At 34.3% G+C, this 18,669-nt stretch overlaps 1 protein-coding gene across 1 annotated transcript; it reads left to right on the top strand.

Annotated features, from left to right (window-relative positions):
* The first annotated feature begins 8,330 nt into the window (after positions 1–8,330).
* LOC116120602 (metacaspase-3-like) lies at positions 8,331–12,915 on the top strand. Its single transcript, XM_031406568.1, has 5 exons — positions 8,331–8,765; positions 11,527–11,857; positions 11,934–12,060; positions 12,154–12,288; positions 12,679–12,915. Exons 1-5 carry the CDS (start codon positions 8,405–8,407, stop codon positions 12,736–12,738), a joined length of 1,014 nt encoding a protein of 337 aa, XP_031262428.1. The 5' UTR covers positions 8,331–8,404; the 3' UTR covers positions 12,739–12,915.
* The last annotated feature ends 5,754 nt before the right edge of the window (positions 12,916–18,669 follow it).

Below are 18,669 nucleotides of genomic sequence, written 5' to 3'. Positions count from 1 at the left end.
CTCCTCTAATGGAAGTTTATGTTCATCATCTCTGGGTTAGTAAATGGGAGGATAGAGGAGCATCAAAAGACAAGGAGACTCTTCAGAATATTGCTCTAGATCATGTGGCTCTTGCTAGCATGAAGTCTAATAGTAGTAGAGGCAACAAAGGTGCTAGTCGGGATATCGGGGGTACTCGTGATAATGGTAATGGTCCTCGTACTTGCTTCCACTGTGGTGTTGAAGGTCATGTCAAAATAAATTGTTGGAAGTTACATGGAAAGCCTCCAACTATGTCGAGCAATCAGAAATATGCTCATGTTGCTGCTCAAGATGGTATTTTACCTATTCCTTCATAGGTTACTATGTTTGCAGATGAGTATGCTTGCCTCACTCAACTTGCTAGCCCCCAGTCATCCATTTCGTCAACTTTTGCTACATTAACTCAGCTAGGTAATCCAATAGCTTGTGTATCTACTTCTAGTCATAACTGGGTCATTGATTTTGGTGCTACGCACCATATGATAGGTGATACAGGTATTCTCTCCTCATTTACACATTCTTTTGATTTGTCTTCTATTACTTTAGCTAATGGGTCTACTGTACCAGTTATGCGTTGTGGTATTGCTAATCCTACCAAATCTATGTCTCTTTCCTCTGTTTTATGTCTTTCTCACTTTCCCTTTAATCTTTTATCTGTTAGTCAAATCACTACTGCGTTTAATTGTGGTCTTTATTTTTTCCCTACTTATTGTATCTTTCAAGATCTCGGGACAAAGCAAATTATTAGTAAGGGCCGTGTTTCAAGTGGCTTGTACGTCCTTGATGACATCTCTACTCCAGTGCCGCCACATGTTGCATGCACTAGTGATTTGTCCTCCTCTCTCTTCCATGGTCGTTTTGGTCATCCTCCTCTTCCAATCCTAAAGAATTTATGTCCTAGTTTACAGTTAATGTCATAGCTTAACTGTGAAGCCTGTCAATTTGGGAAATATCATTGAGTGTCTTTTAGTCCTAGAACAAATAAACGAGCTATTGCTCCTTTTAATGTTATACATTCTGACATTTGGGGTCCTTGTCATGTTTTATCTAAATCTGGTTATAAATATTTTGTTACTTTTGTGGATGATTTTTCACGTGTTACATGGCAATATTTTATGAAAAATCGTTTTGAATTATTCTCTATATTTTGTGCCTTTTATGCTGAGATACAAAACCAATTTGCTTAATCTATCAAAATTGTGCGAAGTGATAATGCTAAAAAATATTTTTCTGCTTCTCCCTTTTTTTTTTTTTTTTTTTTGTCCACCAGGGATATTATTCTCCAATCGTCTTATGTGTATAGCCTTAGCAAAATGGAGTTTCTGAACAAAAAAACGTCATTTGTTAGAGACTACTTGTACACTTCTCTTTCATATGAAAGTCTGTAAAGAGTTTTGGGCAGATGTTGTTTCTACTGCCTGTTACTTAATTAATCGTATGCCTTCATCTATTCTATCTGGTCAAATACCTTACTACATTCTTTTTCCTTCTCAACCTTTTTTCCCTATTGCTCCCAAAATATTTGGGTGTACTTGCTTTGTTCAAGACATTTGCCTTTATCTTTCCAAATTAGACCCTAGATCCCTTAAGTGTATATTCTTGGGTTACCCATGATATCAAAAGGGCTATCGTTGTTTTTCTCCTACTTTAGGTAAGTATATTGTCTCAGCTGATGTTTCATTCTTCGAAACTACCCCTTATGTTGAGGATTCCATTCTATCTTCTTCTCTGGTCACTGATGATTTTCTTATTTATACCATTACTCACTATAGTTCTCCACCCCTGTCTTGTCCTCCTGTCACTCAGATATACTCTCACCGCCCTCTACCACAGCAAGTGGCATCGGCACTAGCACTAGTATCGACATCGTAGACACATGAGACATTGCCCCTACTGCCTGCCTCGCCCCTGAATCCAACTATTCCTTCTTCTGACCTAAATCTTCCCATTACTCTACGTAAAGGTAAGCACTCTTATACTTATCTTATTTTCTCTTTTGTTTCTTATAAATCATTGTCTCTATCTTCCAAGTTGTTTGTTGCCTTTTTAGATTTCATGTTTGTTCCCCGTTTAGTGTCTGAAGCAGTTGCTCATAATCGATGGCGAAGGGCTATGAAAGAAGAGATGTTGGCTCTTGAGCATAACAGTACATGGGATCTCGCTGATTTACCTGGTGACAAAAAGGCCATTGGGTGTAAGTGGGTTTTCATGGTGAAAGTTAATCCTGATGGGTCTGTAGCCCAGTTGAAAGCTCAGTTGGTTGCCAAGGGTTATGCTTAAACATATAGTATTGATTATTCGGAGACATTTTCTCCTATTGCTAAGATGAACTCAGTTCGTTATTTATTTCTCTTGTAGCTTCCTCTGGTTGGCCCTTTCACCAACTTGATGTCTAGAATGCCTTTCTTCATAGTGATCTTCCTGAGGAGGTTTACATGAAGCAACCACTAGGGTTTGTTGCTCAAGGGGAGTCTGGACAGGTTTGCAAATTGAGGAAATCTTTATATGGTTTGAAACAATCTCCACGTGCTTGGTTTGGGAGATTTAGTGATGTAGTGATTGAATTTGGTTTGCACAGAAGTGCTTATGATTATTTTGTCTTCTATAGGCAATCTAGTTCTAGTATTCTCCTCCTTGTTGTTTATGTTGATGACATTGTAATCACTAGTAGTGATAGTGTTGATACTCATAGTTTGAAAATCTTTTTGGCTTCCAAATTTCACACGAAAAACTCAGGCCTTTTAAAGTATTTTTTGGAAGTTGAGGTTTCTCGAAGTAGGAGAGGGATTGTCTTGTCTCAACGCAAGTATGTGTTAGATTTATTGATTGAAACAAGTCTAATTGGAACCTAGCCTTATGATACTCCTATGGTTCCTAACGTAAAATTGAATGTTCAGGATGGAGAGGTGTTTGATGATTCAGAGCGATATAGATGAATAGTTAGAAAGTTGAATTGTCTTACAGTAACTTGTCCAGATATTGCTTTCTCAATGAGTGTGGTAAGTCAGTTTATGTCATCTCCTAGGACACCTCATTGGGATGCAGTTCTTCATATTCTGAAATATCTCAAGGGGGCTCCTGGACGTGGGATCCTTTATAGTAATCATGGCCATAACAAAGAAGAAGGATTTTCAGATGCAGATTGGGCAGGATCATCTGGAGACAGGCATTCTGTGACTGGATTTTGTGTTTTTGTTGGAGGGAGTCTTATTTCTTGGAAAAGTAAGAAACAACTTGTTGTCGCTAGATCAAGTGCAAAATTTGAGTACTGAGCTATGGCACAAGTAACTTGTGAGCTTATATGGACAAGATATCTCCTTATAGAAGTTGGAATTGGTGATCCAAGGATTATGGACTTGTGGTGTGATAACCAAGCAGCCATACATATAGCAACAATCCAGTTTTTCATGAGCGGACAAAGCATATAGAAGTCGATTGTCATTTTGTGCGAGAGAAACTTGAACAAAAATTAATTTCCACTAAGCATGTTAGAACAGGGGAACAACTAGTTGATTTCTTTACTAAATCTCTAGTTGGAAAAAGGGTAACCTATATTTGTAACAAGCTAGGCATGATAGATATATATGCTCTAGCTTGAGGGGGAGTGATAGAAGTTATGTCTATAGAGTTAGGGGTATATGTGTAGATATAAAGTAGTGAAAATTTATATAGGGTGAACTATTATTTTATTTGATTATTTGAATAAAATACAATAGAATATTTTATCACACTTTTCAAGGAAAATATCAGGCTTAAAGAACAATTGCATTGGAGAAGAGTTTATATAAGCAAAAATCGGCCAATGCAAAGGACATGTGGCTAACAAGAACTTTATGGATTTCAACTTTATAAAAAAGTTTATTCCATTATCTTGATGCCACCAATCAAAGAGAATAAACTTTCCAGCATATTGAATATCAATTTGACAAGTGTTATGGACCACATAAATATCTCATAAGAGAATAATAACAGCTCATTGGAATTTAGAAATATAATATGTGTAAACCAAAATACATGGCAGATGCATTGTGATCACTTTGACTTAGAGGTGCTTACCCGATAGTAGATAAACAACTTGATAAAAGGTAGCCACTTTAACACAAGGTGGTCACATTGGAAATTTAAACAAAACGATTGTGGTAAAGACAAAGTGAGGTGTTCATACCATGACTTAGAGTTGCCATACTAGATTCATAAGTTGATAAATAACTTACAGAAGCTTCCAGAACAACAACTGGGATTCATTTGAAACAGACCAAATATGCTTTTGATCTTCTTGCTAAAACCAACATGACAGAGGCACATGCTTATTCTACAGCAATGGTTGTAGGGACCAAACTTTCTCTATTGATAGTGAGTCTTTCCAGAATTTAAACAAAACAATTGTGCTAAAGACAAAGTGAGTTGTTCATATCATGACTTAGAGTTACCACACTAGATTCATAAGTTGACAAATAACTTACAGAAGCTCCAGAACATAAGCTGGGATTCATTTGAAATAGATCAAATATGCTTATGATCTTCTTGCTAAAACCAACATGACAGAGGCACATGCTTAATTCTACACCAATGGCTATAGGGACCAAACTATTCTCTATTGACAATGAGTCTTTCTAGAATCCTACATTATACAGGAGCATTGCATGAGCTCTCTAGTACTTCACTCTTACAAGACTAGATATTTGCTTCACTGTGAACAAACTCAGCCAGTTTTTGGAACCTCTAACAGACCTATAGTGGCAAGCATGTAAAAGGGTTCTTAGGTATATTAAAGGTACCTTAAATCATGGGTTGTTATGCCAACCAGTAAGCTCTTTGCAAGTTGAATGTTATGCTGATGCAAATTGGGGAGGTAGTCTACAAGACATAATATCAACAAGTGGTTTTTTTTGTTTATTTAGGGCCTAATTTGATTCAGTGGAGCTCCAGGAAACAGAAAGTTGTTGCACTTTCTTCCACTGAAGCAGAATATAGGACACTAGTTCATGCAGCTACTGAGATTGCTTGGATTCAAAGTATTTTCTTTGAACTTGACCTTAAATTTGCATGCACACCTGTCATTTGGTGTGATAATGTGAGCGTAGGAGGTTTGGCAGCCAATCCAATGTTTCATGCCCGAACAAAACACACTAAAATTGATGTTGACTACATCAGAGAACAAGTGTTAGCCAAAATGATTGAAATTCAATATGTCCCTTCCAAGTTGCAAATTGCTGATCTGCTCACAAAGGCTTTGTCTGTTACTAAATTTGCTGATTTAAGAAAGAAATTGAAAGTGATATCTTCTAATAGCTGTGAATCAGAAGCAGATGTTGACTGATGTTGAGTTGAAAAGTTTTGAACTCTTGAGAATCTTGGAGCGTTGTTGATATTTGAGTTGAAAAGCTCAGTTAATTTCTTGGTTTGGAGCCATTGAAGCTGAAAATCTTAGTATTATGATTTGGACTATGCTGTTGAAGTAAAAAGCTTAGTTGAATGAGCTGCTTGGTGCTTGAATTGTAGTTCAACTGAAAATATTAGTTGTGGCTTTGTTGTGATTTGGAGTCTGCTGTTAAAGCTGAAAAGCTCAGTTGAATGAGCTGCAAATAGTGTTAAGCTACCCTGCTTGAAGTTCAAGTTCTTTGGGTTCTTTAGGAAAATTGAACACATTTTCTGGGAATTTTTTTTTTTTTTTTTTTAAATTCTGCAAAAGTTAGTTTAGTACAAAGTAGTATTGAAAGGTGTATTAGTGTGATGAAGGTCTTGCAGAGTTAATCCAGAGAATGGTGATCAGAGGTAGTTTCTTTTGAGAAGGCATATTGGTATTATGAAGTCTTGCAGAGTTTAGAGAGAATGGTGATCAGAGGTAGTTCCGTTTGAGAAGGCATATTGGCTTGAGTCAATGGAGATTGTTGACCAGAATGAAGCTACGAGACGCTGCCGTTTTTTGTGCAGTGAAAAAGTAGAAAATAAAGCTACAAGACGCTGCTGTTTTCTGTGTAGCGAAAAAGTAGTTGCTGCAGCACTTTTATATAAATATGGAACTGGATCCACATTTGTATTCACTTAAGAATTAATGAACAGAGTTAGTGATTCATCAAAATACTCTCTCTTTTTCGTTTTCATTCCCTGTTCTTCAACATTTACATACTTGACATTGTCTAAATTTTTGGAAAATCTAATTTAAAGTATTTTTGTTTTGTTATATTTCAGGAAAATGAGATCCTTAACATGAATTCTTGTAAAGTATGGAGGACGGTGGGAGTCTCAGAACGATGGTTCATACAAATACCAACCATCCAAAACAAAAGCTCTATGAATACCTTCACATTTGAACCATGAAGGCCTACTGAAATTATTACATGAAAAATTACTTATTAACAACAATTGATATACATTGAAGTTGACCGTGAAGTACGCCACTCACGGATATGATAAGCCCGTTGAAATCAACGATGACAAAGAGCTTGCATTTTTCATTGACACAGCAATTAGAAGAGCCCAGCAAATACATTTCGTTGCATGTTACAACGACTGATCTACCCTTTATCTCGGTTTCTGATAACAACCGCATTAATAATACNTCTCATTCTTTTCTTTGTTATCTTCAGCACATAAACACTAACAGTTGATATTTGAGTTGAAAAGCTCAGTTAATTTCTTGGTTTGGAGCTATTGAAGCTGAAAATCTTAGTGTTATGATTTGGACTATGCTGTTGAAGCTAAAAAGCTCAGTTGAATGAGCTGCAAATAGTGTTAAGCTATTGGTGCTTGAATTGTAGTTCAACTGAAAATCTTAGTTGTGGTTTTGTTGTGATTTGGAGTATGCTGTTAAAGCTGAAAAGCTCAGTTGAATGAGCTGCAATAGTATTAAGCTACTGGTGCTTGAAGTTCAAGTTCTTTGGGTTCTTTAGGAAAATTGAACACATTTTCTGGGAATTTTTTTTTTTTTTTAATTCTGGAAAAGTTAGTTTAGTACAAAGTAGTATTGAAAGGTGTATTAGTGTGATGAAGGTCCTGCAGAGTTAATCCAGAGAATGGTGATCAGAGGTAGTTTCTTTTGAGAAGGCATATTGGTATTATGAAGTCTTGCAGAGTTAAGAGAGAATGGTGATCAGAGGTAGTTCCGTTTGAGAAGGCATACTGGCCAGAGTCAATGGAGATTGTTGACCAGAATGAAGCTACGAGACGCTGCCGTTTTTTGTGCAGTGAAAAAATAGAAAATAAAGCTACAAGACGCTGCCGTTTTCTGTGTAGCGAAAAAGTAGTTACTGCAGCACTTTTGTATAAATATGGAACTGGATCCACATTTGTATTCACTTAAGAATTAATGAACAGAGTTAGTGATTCATCAAAATACTCTCTTTTTTGTTTTCATTTCCCGTTCTTCAACATTTACATACTTGACATTGTCTAAATTTTTGGAAAATCTAATTTAAAGTATTTTTGTTTTGTTATATTTCAGGAAAATGAGATCCTTAACATGAATTCTTGTAAAGTATGGAGGACGGTGGGAGTCTCAAAACGATGGTTCATACAAATACCAACCATCCAAAACAAAAGCTCTGTGAATACCTTCACATTTGAACCATGAAGGCCTATTGAAATTATTACATGAAAAATTACTTATTGACAACAATTGATATACATTGAAGTTGACCGTGAAGTACGCCACTCACGGATATGATAAGCCCGTTGAAATCAACGATGACAAAGAGCTTGCATTTTTCATTGACACAGCAATTAGAAGAGCCCAGCAAATACATTTCGTTGCATGTTACAACGACTGATCTACCCTTTATCTCGGTTTCTGATAACAACCGCATTAATAATACCGAAAGTAATCCAATAATGAATGAATGGGTCGTTAATGAAGTTATTGATCAATTTGAGGTGACAGAGCATCTGGAACATGGTTTTGTAATCCAATAATTCTACGAGTCTCTTTCTCCTTGCGATTATAACATACACAAAGAGCATTTTTTTTTGTTGGAACATCTTTCTTCTAAAGATGAGCCTGACGCTGGCTGTTTCCATCACCGGACACGTAATTCTGGAATATTACTATTTACTGAATAAGAATATTAGATATTAATTAGTGGTTAACAAGGAACCTGTTATAAATTCGAACTCATCCGATTAAATCGAGTGACAAAAACTAGTAGGTTTTTTTATTGGATACAAAGTCTTCAAGATTCCTCACAAAGCAGGCCACCGACACTATCTCTCTATGCTTTCTTAAAATTAAAAATAAAGTTTCTCCGTCCAAAAAGTTGTGAATCCGATTCTTCTCCACTCACTAATCAGCTATAAATACATGGGAATGATAACCAAATAATCCAACCCATCTCACCAATCCTAGTGTAATTTCAGCATATAACACACACAAATTAGCCAGCAAGCAATGGCAAGCAGAAGCCAACAATGCGGCGGATGTGGAGTGTATCATCATATACCACCACACTTTCAGTCCTTCTGTTGCCCTGCATGTCGGGCCATCACCTGGGTTCGACCGTATGAAGCTGGCGGTCTTGTTAACATTGTTAACAACACCATGCCTATTGTCCAAACAGAAACTTATCCCGCACCTCGACCGGCGTTGCCTGCTCCTCCGGCTTATGGGAAGAAAAGGGCTGTGCTTTGTGGAGTGAGCTATCTTCAAACTACTTACAAGCTCAAAGGAAGCATCAATGATGTTCAGCGCATGAAGTATCTTCTCGTTGAGAAGTTGAAGTTTCCTAGCGAGTGCGTAGTCACGCTTACAGGTAAATTTATACATTTTTCCAAACATTTTCATATATAAGTTTGTATACACACGCCTAGTTATTCAGGTCGAGAAAGCCTATGGTATCACAATTGTATTATTACCTATTACCACAATACAATAGTTGCATGACAAGTAATTATTATATTTAATAACTACCAATTATAATTAATTTAAAGATAGAGGAGAGAAAAAAAAAAAATTAAAAGTGTTATAATTTCATTGGAAGGTGATAATACTTGGGTTGTTTTTCTAGATTTTATCTATTTAGATATCCTAATAATTAATTATAACCAATAATCAAATAAAAAATCTACAATTTTTTTTTAATAAATGATGCAACGAATCTTATGAAAATGTGTTTTGTAGGAATGGATCGAACAACTTTTGGATATAATCTTAAAAACTAGTGTAAAACTAGAAATTGATCAAAAGTCATTTTTATCACTATCTTTAGTTTTTTATCTATTTTTTTCTGAATATTTTATCAAAGCCATTTTTATTAAGAATATTAAGATACAACCCTAAATTTTGAATTGTATTTTAATTTTTGAAAATGATCTTTGGATCACAAATCAAATAAGAGTTATCGACATACATATTTGTTTTTGAGTTTCATAAAAGCGCCTTCATGCAAAAATGTTTATTTATTATTTGAAAGGATCAAAAACTTATAAACTAACCGAAATTTTCATTGGCTAATGATCATTTTAATAGTTGTTTCTTTATTAATACCATAAAAATATCATTAACCAATTGATATGTGATAAATTACCAAAACATGATATGTGATGCCATAAACTCTACCTCATGGACAAATGGTGAACTCAACACTTTATGTGAAAGGGGGCATCATAAGAAATTTATAATTTAAATAAATTTTGCATATGTGATAATTTTTATTTTATCAAACTATAAAATATCATAATTAAAAGTCTATACTAAAAAATATGGATTCTTCAAATTTTTTTAGAAACATTCAAGACATCAATAGATAGTTCTAAGCAGAGTATAACATAAGAAAAATAATGAAAAATTAAAAGCGGAATCTAATCTATAATTATGGATGAGTTCATTAGAGCTCTTTAACAAGATTTCATTGAAATTATGATAGTATTTTAATCAATTAAATAAAAAAAATAAAAAAAATTAGTATATAATATATAAATCAATAATTAAAAGTTAAGAATATATAACATTTTAAAAGGTAAAATACAAAAAATAGTAACAGCATTAAATATTTTGAAGGCCACAATAAAATTTATGAAGGTTTCTATATTAAAATATTCTAATTTAAAGGGGGTCTATGCCTCCTTACTTTGTACATGAGCCACTAAGCTCGAATGCATGTAAAGTCGTCAAATCACGAACAAATCAATCATTAAATCACAGATTTGCTCTGGCACTAATTGTTACACTCATCCTTTTGATGCTGATTCGAATTCATGTATGTAATTGACAAATGACGAGTATGGGGTTTTCAATATAATTTTTGAAATGGGGAACTACTTATACATACCCAAAGTTTACTGTATAGACAAAATGATACCAAAAGGTTTAAAAATGACAAACACCCACTTTCCGTCATGTTTTGGTAGGAATTTTTATCTGTTAAAAGACAAAAATAGTGAAAAGACTGGAATACCCACCAATCTCCATTCCCAACGCGCCAGCAAGGGCCAGTACCACTGTTTATCACCGAACTTCGTAAAAAAAATGCTAAATCCGATCAAAAAATCAATCGATGATGCAAAAGGGCTATGCAAACGGGCTTGGGTGAGAATGGATACAGAGAAAAAGATTTAAAATTTAAAAATTTTGTGACTGTAGATGAAATTACTATACTGTCTTTTAGATGACATAAATCTTTAACAAAATATGACAGAAAATATTTGTTTGTTATTTTCAAATTTTTTGGGTATCAATATGTCTTTATGCCAAACTTTAGGAAGTCGTTCAGCCTTTTTGAAATTGACAAAAATCATTTCAAGAGCTTTAAAAGGTATAACTTTTTAGTGGTCAAATAACTTTATATTTGAATATATTCTTACTTTCAGATAGGGGCGAGTGGGTCCAGGTATCCGACCCAATCTCTTGGAATTGGACTTGACGGTTCCTAGGATTTAGGAGCCAGAATCGGGCCCATTTGGTTCTGGTTCCTAAATGCAAGCTTCAATTCCAAGTCCAAGTACCTGACATTGTTTATGCAAACTTTAATACATCCCTCATATTCGCAAAAATGACAAATATACCTTATAAAAATTAAATACATCCTCAATTGTTTACAGAAATTACAAATACACCTTGGGTACCAGTCGGTTCCACCCCAAGTACTTAGACTTTGGTTTCGGTTCTGGGTGCCTGTTCTAGGTCTGGTTTCTGAAGTGGTGAAATTAGACTCGAACATGTACAGTATCGATTCTATCAAATTTGGAACTGAAACCAACACCTTGGGTACCCATCGGTTCCAGTTCTACTCTAAAAATTTGCTCACCCCTACTTTCAGTAATTGCCCGGGGCAAATGAAAATCAAGTAGCCTAATATTAGGAAAAAACTTGGTGCATGTCGCTGGGCAACATGCAAAACCCAATAATCTCATCCGAAAACATGTTCTAATGTGAGAACTAGATTCTTAGACATAGATTTTCTTTTTCTGCAAGTTCAAAACGTCTTCTTATATAAGTGGGCTTTGTACGTACGTGTTGTAAGACCTTCTTTAATTATATATACATGCTAATATATAACTGTAAGAATTGTGTAGAAGAAGAGAGAGATCCAATGAAGATTCCCACAAAGCAGAATATCCTGACAGCCATGCGATGGCTGGTACAAAATTGTCAAGCGGGAGATTCCCTAGTGTTTTATTTCTCGGGCCATGGCCATAGGCAGATCGACTGCAGCGAAGACGAACCTGATGGGTTCGATGAAGCACTGTGTCCTCTCGATCACGCGACTGAAGGACTACTTGTTGACGATGAAATCAATGAAACAATCGTAAGGCCGCTGCCCCATGGGGCCAAACTTCATGCTATTGTTGATGCAAGCAACAGTGGAACTGTTCTTGACCTACCACTTATTTGCAGGATGAAAAGGTGGTCTTGTGAATGAATGAATTATTTTATTATTTTATTTATTTTTTTGTTAATTTTAAATTCTGTGATCGAACAGTGAAGGATTTTATGAGTGGGAAGATCAAACATATGGGACACCGAGACCTATTTACAAAGGAACAAGAGGTGGCCTGGCCGTCTGCTTCAGTGCTTGTGATGATGACCAAAGCGCAGCCCGAACTCCTGTGAGTAATCACCTTTATTAATTAGATAATATGTGGAGGCATTAATTATATTAATTTCTACTTAATTTGCTCTAATTATATATAAATATGCAGGCTTTTACTGGCAAAATGGCAGGTGCCTTGACTTTTAGCTTCACTCAAACTGTTCACAATGAACCTGTATTAACGTACGGTCGCTTGCTTAATGCTATCCGCTCTTCATTTCGGAAAAACAACCAGTCGAATCAGGTATTTTGATTAATTACTGATAATTTTAGTGCTAATTAATAATATATATTTTCAAACTCGGACTAAATATTTTTAGCTGATGCTGGATTTATCCTACTTTAGTACAAAAGTAACAAAACCTGTTTCATTATTCTGATTCTCTCATACATTATATGCTTGGATAATTAATATTTTTTTTATCATCTGTAGCTTAGTAATTAAAGTTGCTTAATCTATAATAATTATTACTATTAATTAACCCCAAAAAAATTTACTGTTAATAAAATAGTATTTAACAATGAATTTGAAACACAAAATATGACTATAGATTATAATGCTAAAGTAATTAAATTGCCATTTTTTCCTTTTTAATGAAGCCTTAACAAAGGTAATTTGCTTTTTGGCTTGCAGGAGCCTCTCTTGACATCATCTGCGCGATTTGACGTTTATTCAAAGAAATTCATACTGTAATATGTTTTTGTTTTTAATTAGCGTGTGCGGGCTTTATGCCTAGCCAGTCCTCTTTTTCTGAATCGATAAAATAACCAGTGAGGGTACCATTGGGGACTATTGTACTGCAATGTTTTTATTTTCCTAAATAAATATTATTATTAAATAAAGATAGCGAAAGTATCAGCTTTTCGTTTATTTTTTCTTCTTATAATACATGAATTTATTTTATTAACCCTTGAGCCTGAGAGATAGCAAAGTCACAAGCGCTGCAGTGATTTTTGAAAAGTATTAAAAACACCCCTTATTAGGGTTTTTTTTTTTTTTGATATTTTTATAGGTCTTTTGGGCATTTTAAAGGGAGTTTTATGATATTTTTAGTAGCTTTTGATAATTTCAAGGGGGTATCTAATACTTTTTAAAACTTGTTAGGGTGCTTGAAACTTAATTATATCTCATGGGCAAATTAAATTAACCCTAATTACATTATAATCCTCATATATCATAGAAACCTTCATATAATTCTTTGCAAGCTGTTAAGTTAATTGCTTAAATTATTCGTTGGTCATAATCCTTGGAATAGAAGACTTTAGTTTTAACATTCACCTAGCAGATACATTATGCAACTTATAACAACCTTAATCTGGCAGTTTTATTGATATACATTCCTTCAATTAAAAAAGAAGAAAAGGGAATTTGTTTTGTTAAACAAAGTACTGCTAATGAAGATTAGTTTAACTTGAATATAAAACACTTTAATTAATTTATCTTTGAAAGTTTATGACTTAACCAAGTTCATTAAACTAATGCGAAAAGTGTTGATTGTGTTCATAATGCTTGTAGGTATAGTTATTCAACATAATCATCATATCAACCATGAGCATAAAGTAAAACACACAAGCACATTTACATGGCTCGACCAATAGCCTACATCTATGAGAACAACTCCAGATAAAACAAATCCACTAGTAAACATTCAAAGTTCATTACAAAGTTGAAGTTAAGCAAACAAATATAAAACACTCGATGTTTTCACAACACTCTAACTTCAGCCTTTGGATGATCCATTGTCTTGCCACAACTTGCTTGAATCCAAGACACCTCCTGGACAGCTCGAGCTCCACTAAAGCAACGCCGAAGACACCTTTTAGTTCCACAACTTGAAATCCTTTCAAGCTTTCATCAATGGAACCATGTTCCAATACAGTCAAACAACTAAGATTAGCAATGTATTTTGAGCATTAAAAACAACAAAGGAACTTGACCTAAAATGAAACAAACCTTTAAGGATTTTCATTGAATAATAAGTGGAACGTAAATGCAAGGATGAAGAAGATTAAATAGAATCCTTGCGCAAGATTCCTTAGCTTAAGAAATTAATGTGCATGCGTTCTCACAACTTCTATAAGTATTTTAATTATGTGACGAGGTTTGATGCAATAGCAAATTACCAGATTGCAAGATATTCTACATTATCTCTCCTTACCACCTTTCAGTGCGAGCTCTTCTTGATTACATCAATGTTTGTCAAGTTTTTTCTGCATTAATTTACCCTATCTTTATACTATATGCTTTGTTATTGCAGGTTATGACGACTACATGTCATTTCTCTGTGGCATTAACGGATCTCAACCGGTGGTCTTGAATTACATCGGTCAGCACTGCTGGACTTACAATTACTGCATCACCGGTGCTGACTTGAACCTGCCATCTATTACAATTGCAAAACTGAATCAGTCCAGGACGGTCCAAAGAACAGTGATTAATATCGCTGGCAAAGACGAGTATTATAGTGTTGGTTGGAGTACTCCGTATGGAGTCTCCATCAAGGTGTCTCCGACTCATTTCTCGATAGCCAGTGGCGAGAAACAGGTCTTGAATGTATTCTTCAACGCGACGATGAACAGTACGGTGGCGAGCTTCGGAAGGATTGGACTGTTTGGGCATAAAGGGCATGTTGTAAACATTCCACTGTCAGTGATAGTTAAAATGTTATAGATTAGTACTAATAGTCTAATAGCGGGAGCATTTGAGAATGTGTTTTGTTTTTGGTTTTGTTTGGTGTTGTTTCATAATTTGTTTTTGCAATCGATTAATTCATCATTATTCTGTAAATGCTAATGCAGGTGGTTGTAATGTAAATGCCATGATCAATAATTTTTAACTTGTGTCTGTTTGTGCTCTGACTCTCTCTTTATAATATTTCAAGTGCCATTTGAACCAAAATTTAAGCTGTAAGGGTTAGAATATCATCAATTATTTTTTAAATAAATAAAAATACAAACTAAACAAAATATTTTTTTTTTTTAAAAGAACAAATTTTAAAGTGTTTTTTTTTTCCAAATATTTCTATTTTTTCATTTTATTAAATTTCCTTTTAATTTTTAATTTTTTTGGGTTTCTTAAAATAGTTTTTTTGGGTACTATTTAGTTGTAAAAAAATTTAATTTAAGAACTGAATTTAGTAAGAAATTAAAAAAAAATCAAGAGTATCTAATTTTATCATTTTCTGTTAAAATTAATACTAAATTATTGTTAAATGTCTTTCAATAAAATTTGTATATATACTCTCATTGCAAAAGTCTGAAAAGTTCTGTAATAGAAAAGACTTTTCACTCAACATATAGAATTAAAAGTAAATATTTATTAATTTTTTATTTTAGTGGAATTAGGATAAATAAGGTATGGAGTGGATTGATCAGGGGTGATGGAATAATGTACATTTATACCACTCTTTAATCATATCATTACATCATGAGGTGACATATGTCACAACCACATAAATTTTAATTTTGAATTTAATATTATAGTAGAATTTGTGTAGTTGTGGCATATGTCACATCATAATATAAATAATGGTGTAAAAAGTGGTGTAAAGTAACATTACTCATTTAAATTGTTTTCAACCCGAGTAATGCTACTTTACATCACCCTTTTACACCATATTTAATACATCATGATGTGACATATGTCACAACCATACAAATTTTAATTATTTTGAATTTTTAATATTAAATAAAATTTGTGTGGTTATGGCATATGTCACATCATGATGTATAAAAATGGTATAAAAAGGTGGTGTAAATGTAGCATTACTCATCTCATATATAGTTAGTCTTTTTATTGAATTAATTACCAAGTCTTTATCGGAATGTTAAAAAAAAAAAAAAAAAATTGGCCTAATCTAACTAGGGCCTATATCTTATAAATTGTAGTCTTTTATTGAATTGATATACAAATTTCTTATAGAATGGTAAAAAAAAAAAAAAAAAAAAAAAAAAAAAAAAAAAAAAGAAAGAAACCTGGCCTAATCTAGCCAGGTCCTTGAAAGTAAGGCTCTGAATGTACTAGGATTGGACCGGTTATACTATGTATAAAATTTCATATAATCCTTCGGCAAATTACATATATCCCTTAAAAAGTTGAAAAATGTTATCCTTACAAAGACCTATACAAGGAGGGCTACAAAGTGACATTATCCAGAAGAAAAAAACAAAGAAAAAATGGAAAAAGAAAGAGAGAGAGAGAAATCATAAAAATAAAAGGTAGAGATTATTTTTGTATGTCTCCTTTGTATGTCTTTGTAAAACTAGCATTGCACTAAAAAGTTATAGGTAACCCTTAGGAGACTATAATTTTTCAAGATATCGAGGTCTTAGAAAATTAGGGGCGTAAATACCTAAGTTGGGCTTGCCCAGGTTAAGTCTAGGATACATTTAAAAAAGAAAGTCCTTACTCGGTTAAGCTTAAAATGCATTAAAAAAATGTGAGCCCAGATCAAGAAAAAGCTGGTTTTTAATACTAGGGTTAGAGCTTGAGTTTGGATGAAATAAGAAGGTTCATTTTAGGGTTTTCTATAATTACTTTATAGAAGGTGCCTCAATGTAGTTTTTCAAGGGTTACCTATAATTTTTTAAAGGGTATATGTAATTTTATAAAATTTCATATAATATAATCAAGGTCCGACTCAAGCACTTTTCGAGCCTTATTTTTAAGGAACGCCGCGCTTTTTTTTTTTTTTATTTGCAGTTCATTCCTATAAAAAATTTGGCTTATTCATTCAATAGAAAAACTAACATATATGAGATAAAGGATAGTCAATACACTACGTTTTAATATTATCCTTCTTATTTCATCCAAACTCGAGCTTTAACAGGGTATTAAAAACCAACTTTTTCTTGATCTGGTCTTGCATTTTTTAAATGCATCCGAAACTTAATTGGGTTTATGGGAAAAAAATCGACTTGGCCTTGATGAGGCTCAATAACAAAATAAACATGTTACGGCCTAAGGCCTTAGCCCAACTTTGTTTGGGCTTATGCTTAAAGTCACATTATGAATTGCCCAATTTATGAGTTAGGCTATCCTACAAGTTAAACTAATCTGAGTTCCGACCTATTAGCTTACAACAGTCCATAAATTAGGAAATTAGAATCCTATTCTATTTCCTCTTTTGATAAGATCCTGAATCATACTCAAACTAATAAACTTAATCTAATAAGGACAAGAAATCATTTTTCTTTCTTGATAGAGATTACCTCCCAAAGTAGGGCTTAGTGTCCTACTAATATTCTAATCCTTTGAGTTCACTATATAAACGAAGGTCTGCTGTCTCATAATTCATTCAATCTTCACTACTCAAAACCCCCTATTTGCTCCTATGTTCTTGCTCTTGAGAACATGATGCCTTTGCTGTAGTCTTGGTCTCTGACAAAACTCCCGGTAATCCTTCTTTCCATTAATTCTTATTAAGTAGCCTCTTTTAGCCTTGTTGGCTTGAGCGTCGGAGTGCCTACACTAAACACTAACCTGATGTTTCCCCTAAGCTTCACGCTTATCTCTTTGTGTGTGTAGGTTTAGCAGATTGTTAGGCCTTAACCTCACAGGATCCATCTTTTCCGTAATCATAAATTTTTAGCGTCTACAATTTGGCACTCATCGTGGGACCTTGACAATCATCTGCCAACAACAACTTGTAACATGGGAGGAGGCACAAAGTTCCATTGCGACAAGAAATTTTTTTTTTTCTTTACTTTCCTTCATTTTTTTAATCTGTTCACATGTAATATTGTATCTTTTTAGCATGTGATATGATTCCTTGAAGCATCAAAACACATCTCCCATGTGAAAAAGATATGTTATACACACCAAATCATTTTTGTTATATTTTTCACTCCGCCCATAGATGTAAGCTCACTCTTTGCATGTGCTCTCAATCAAGAAACACTCGCCTATTATTTTTCTGACTTATACTGCAACTGATTACTATTTCTTTCATACCCCTCTCTACTCCACCTCCCTTAAGCTCCCACTTTCCACGTTTTTTGTTTTTTCTCCTTCTCCACTTCAGAGACCACTCCTGCACATCTTTTTTGGTACCAAGCCAGTTCTTTTTGCATCGCACTCAGCCACTGATCACTGCAATTTCTACTCAGATTGCTGTTACCCCTCTCAGTCTTGTGATGGCTAGAATTTTCCCTCTTTCTTTTATTTATACCAAAATCACCCTTTTATAGCCTAACATCTTCATCGTATTCACCTACTTCTCCATCTTATTCCCCTTCAAGCCCGTCATTTAGTCGTACTTAACCATAAACACAATAAGGCCTGGTTCGCACCTATAGAGTTTCTTTCGGCTCAACTCATAACCTCTGCTAGTGGAAGGATCCCCCTCGCTACTATTCGACTCATCAGAACCCTCACTCAACTCATCATTCGATCCATCACTAGACCCTTCACTCGACTCTTCTTGGTCACTCACTTTGGCGTTAACAAAATCTCTCAACCTTTAACTCGAGTCAACCCCTCGCATCGAGTGGCAAAGATAACAAGGTACCAAGTATAAGGACTCTTTCTTCCGACTTGACCCTTCACGCTTAGTGACATACCCTTTTTCTCAAATCCTCTCCAAAAGAACCAAACAATATCCAAGTAGCTCTAAGTCACTCTCCA

Source organism: Pistacia vera, unplaced genomic scaffold (genome assembly GCF_008641045.1).
Source record: "Pistacia vera cultivar Batoury unplaced genomic scaffold, PisVer_v2 Contig94, whole genome shotgun sequence".
In the NCBI taxonomy this organism is placed as follows: Eukaryota; Viridiplantae; Streptophyta; class Magnoliopsida; order Sapindales; family Anacardiaceae; genus Pistacia; species Pistacia vera.
The sequence above is the reverse complement of the archived record's forward strand: the minus strand, read 5'-3'. Positions and strand labels throughout refer to the sequence as shown.

Bases quoted from the DNA above. Each gene is read 5' to 3' on its own strand.
- LOC116120602 (XM_031406568.1), top strand. From the start codon at position 8,405: ATGGCAAGCAGAAGCCAACAATGCGGCGGATGTGGAGTGTATCATCAT. The intron at 11,858-11,933 runs GTGGTCTTGTGA...GTGATCGAACAG, and splicing joins CTTATTTGCAGGATGAAAAG to TGAAGGATTTTATGAGTGGG. The intron at 12,289-12,678 runs GTATTTTGATTA...TTTGGCTTGCAG, and splicing joins AAAACAACCAGTCGAATCAG to GAGCCTCTCTTGACATCATC.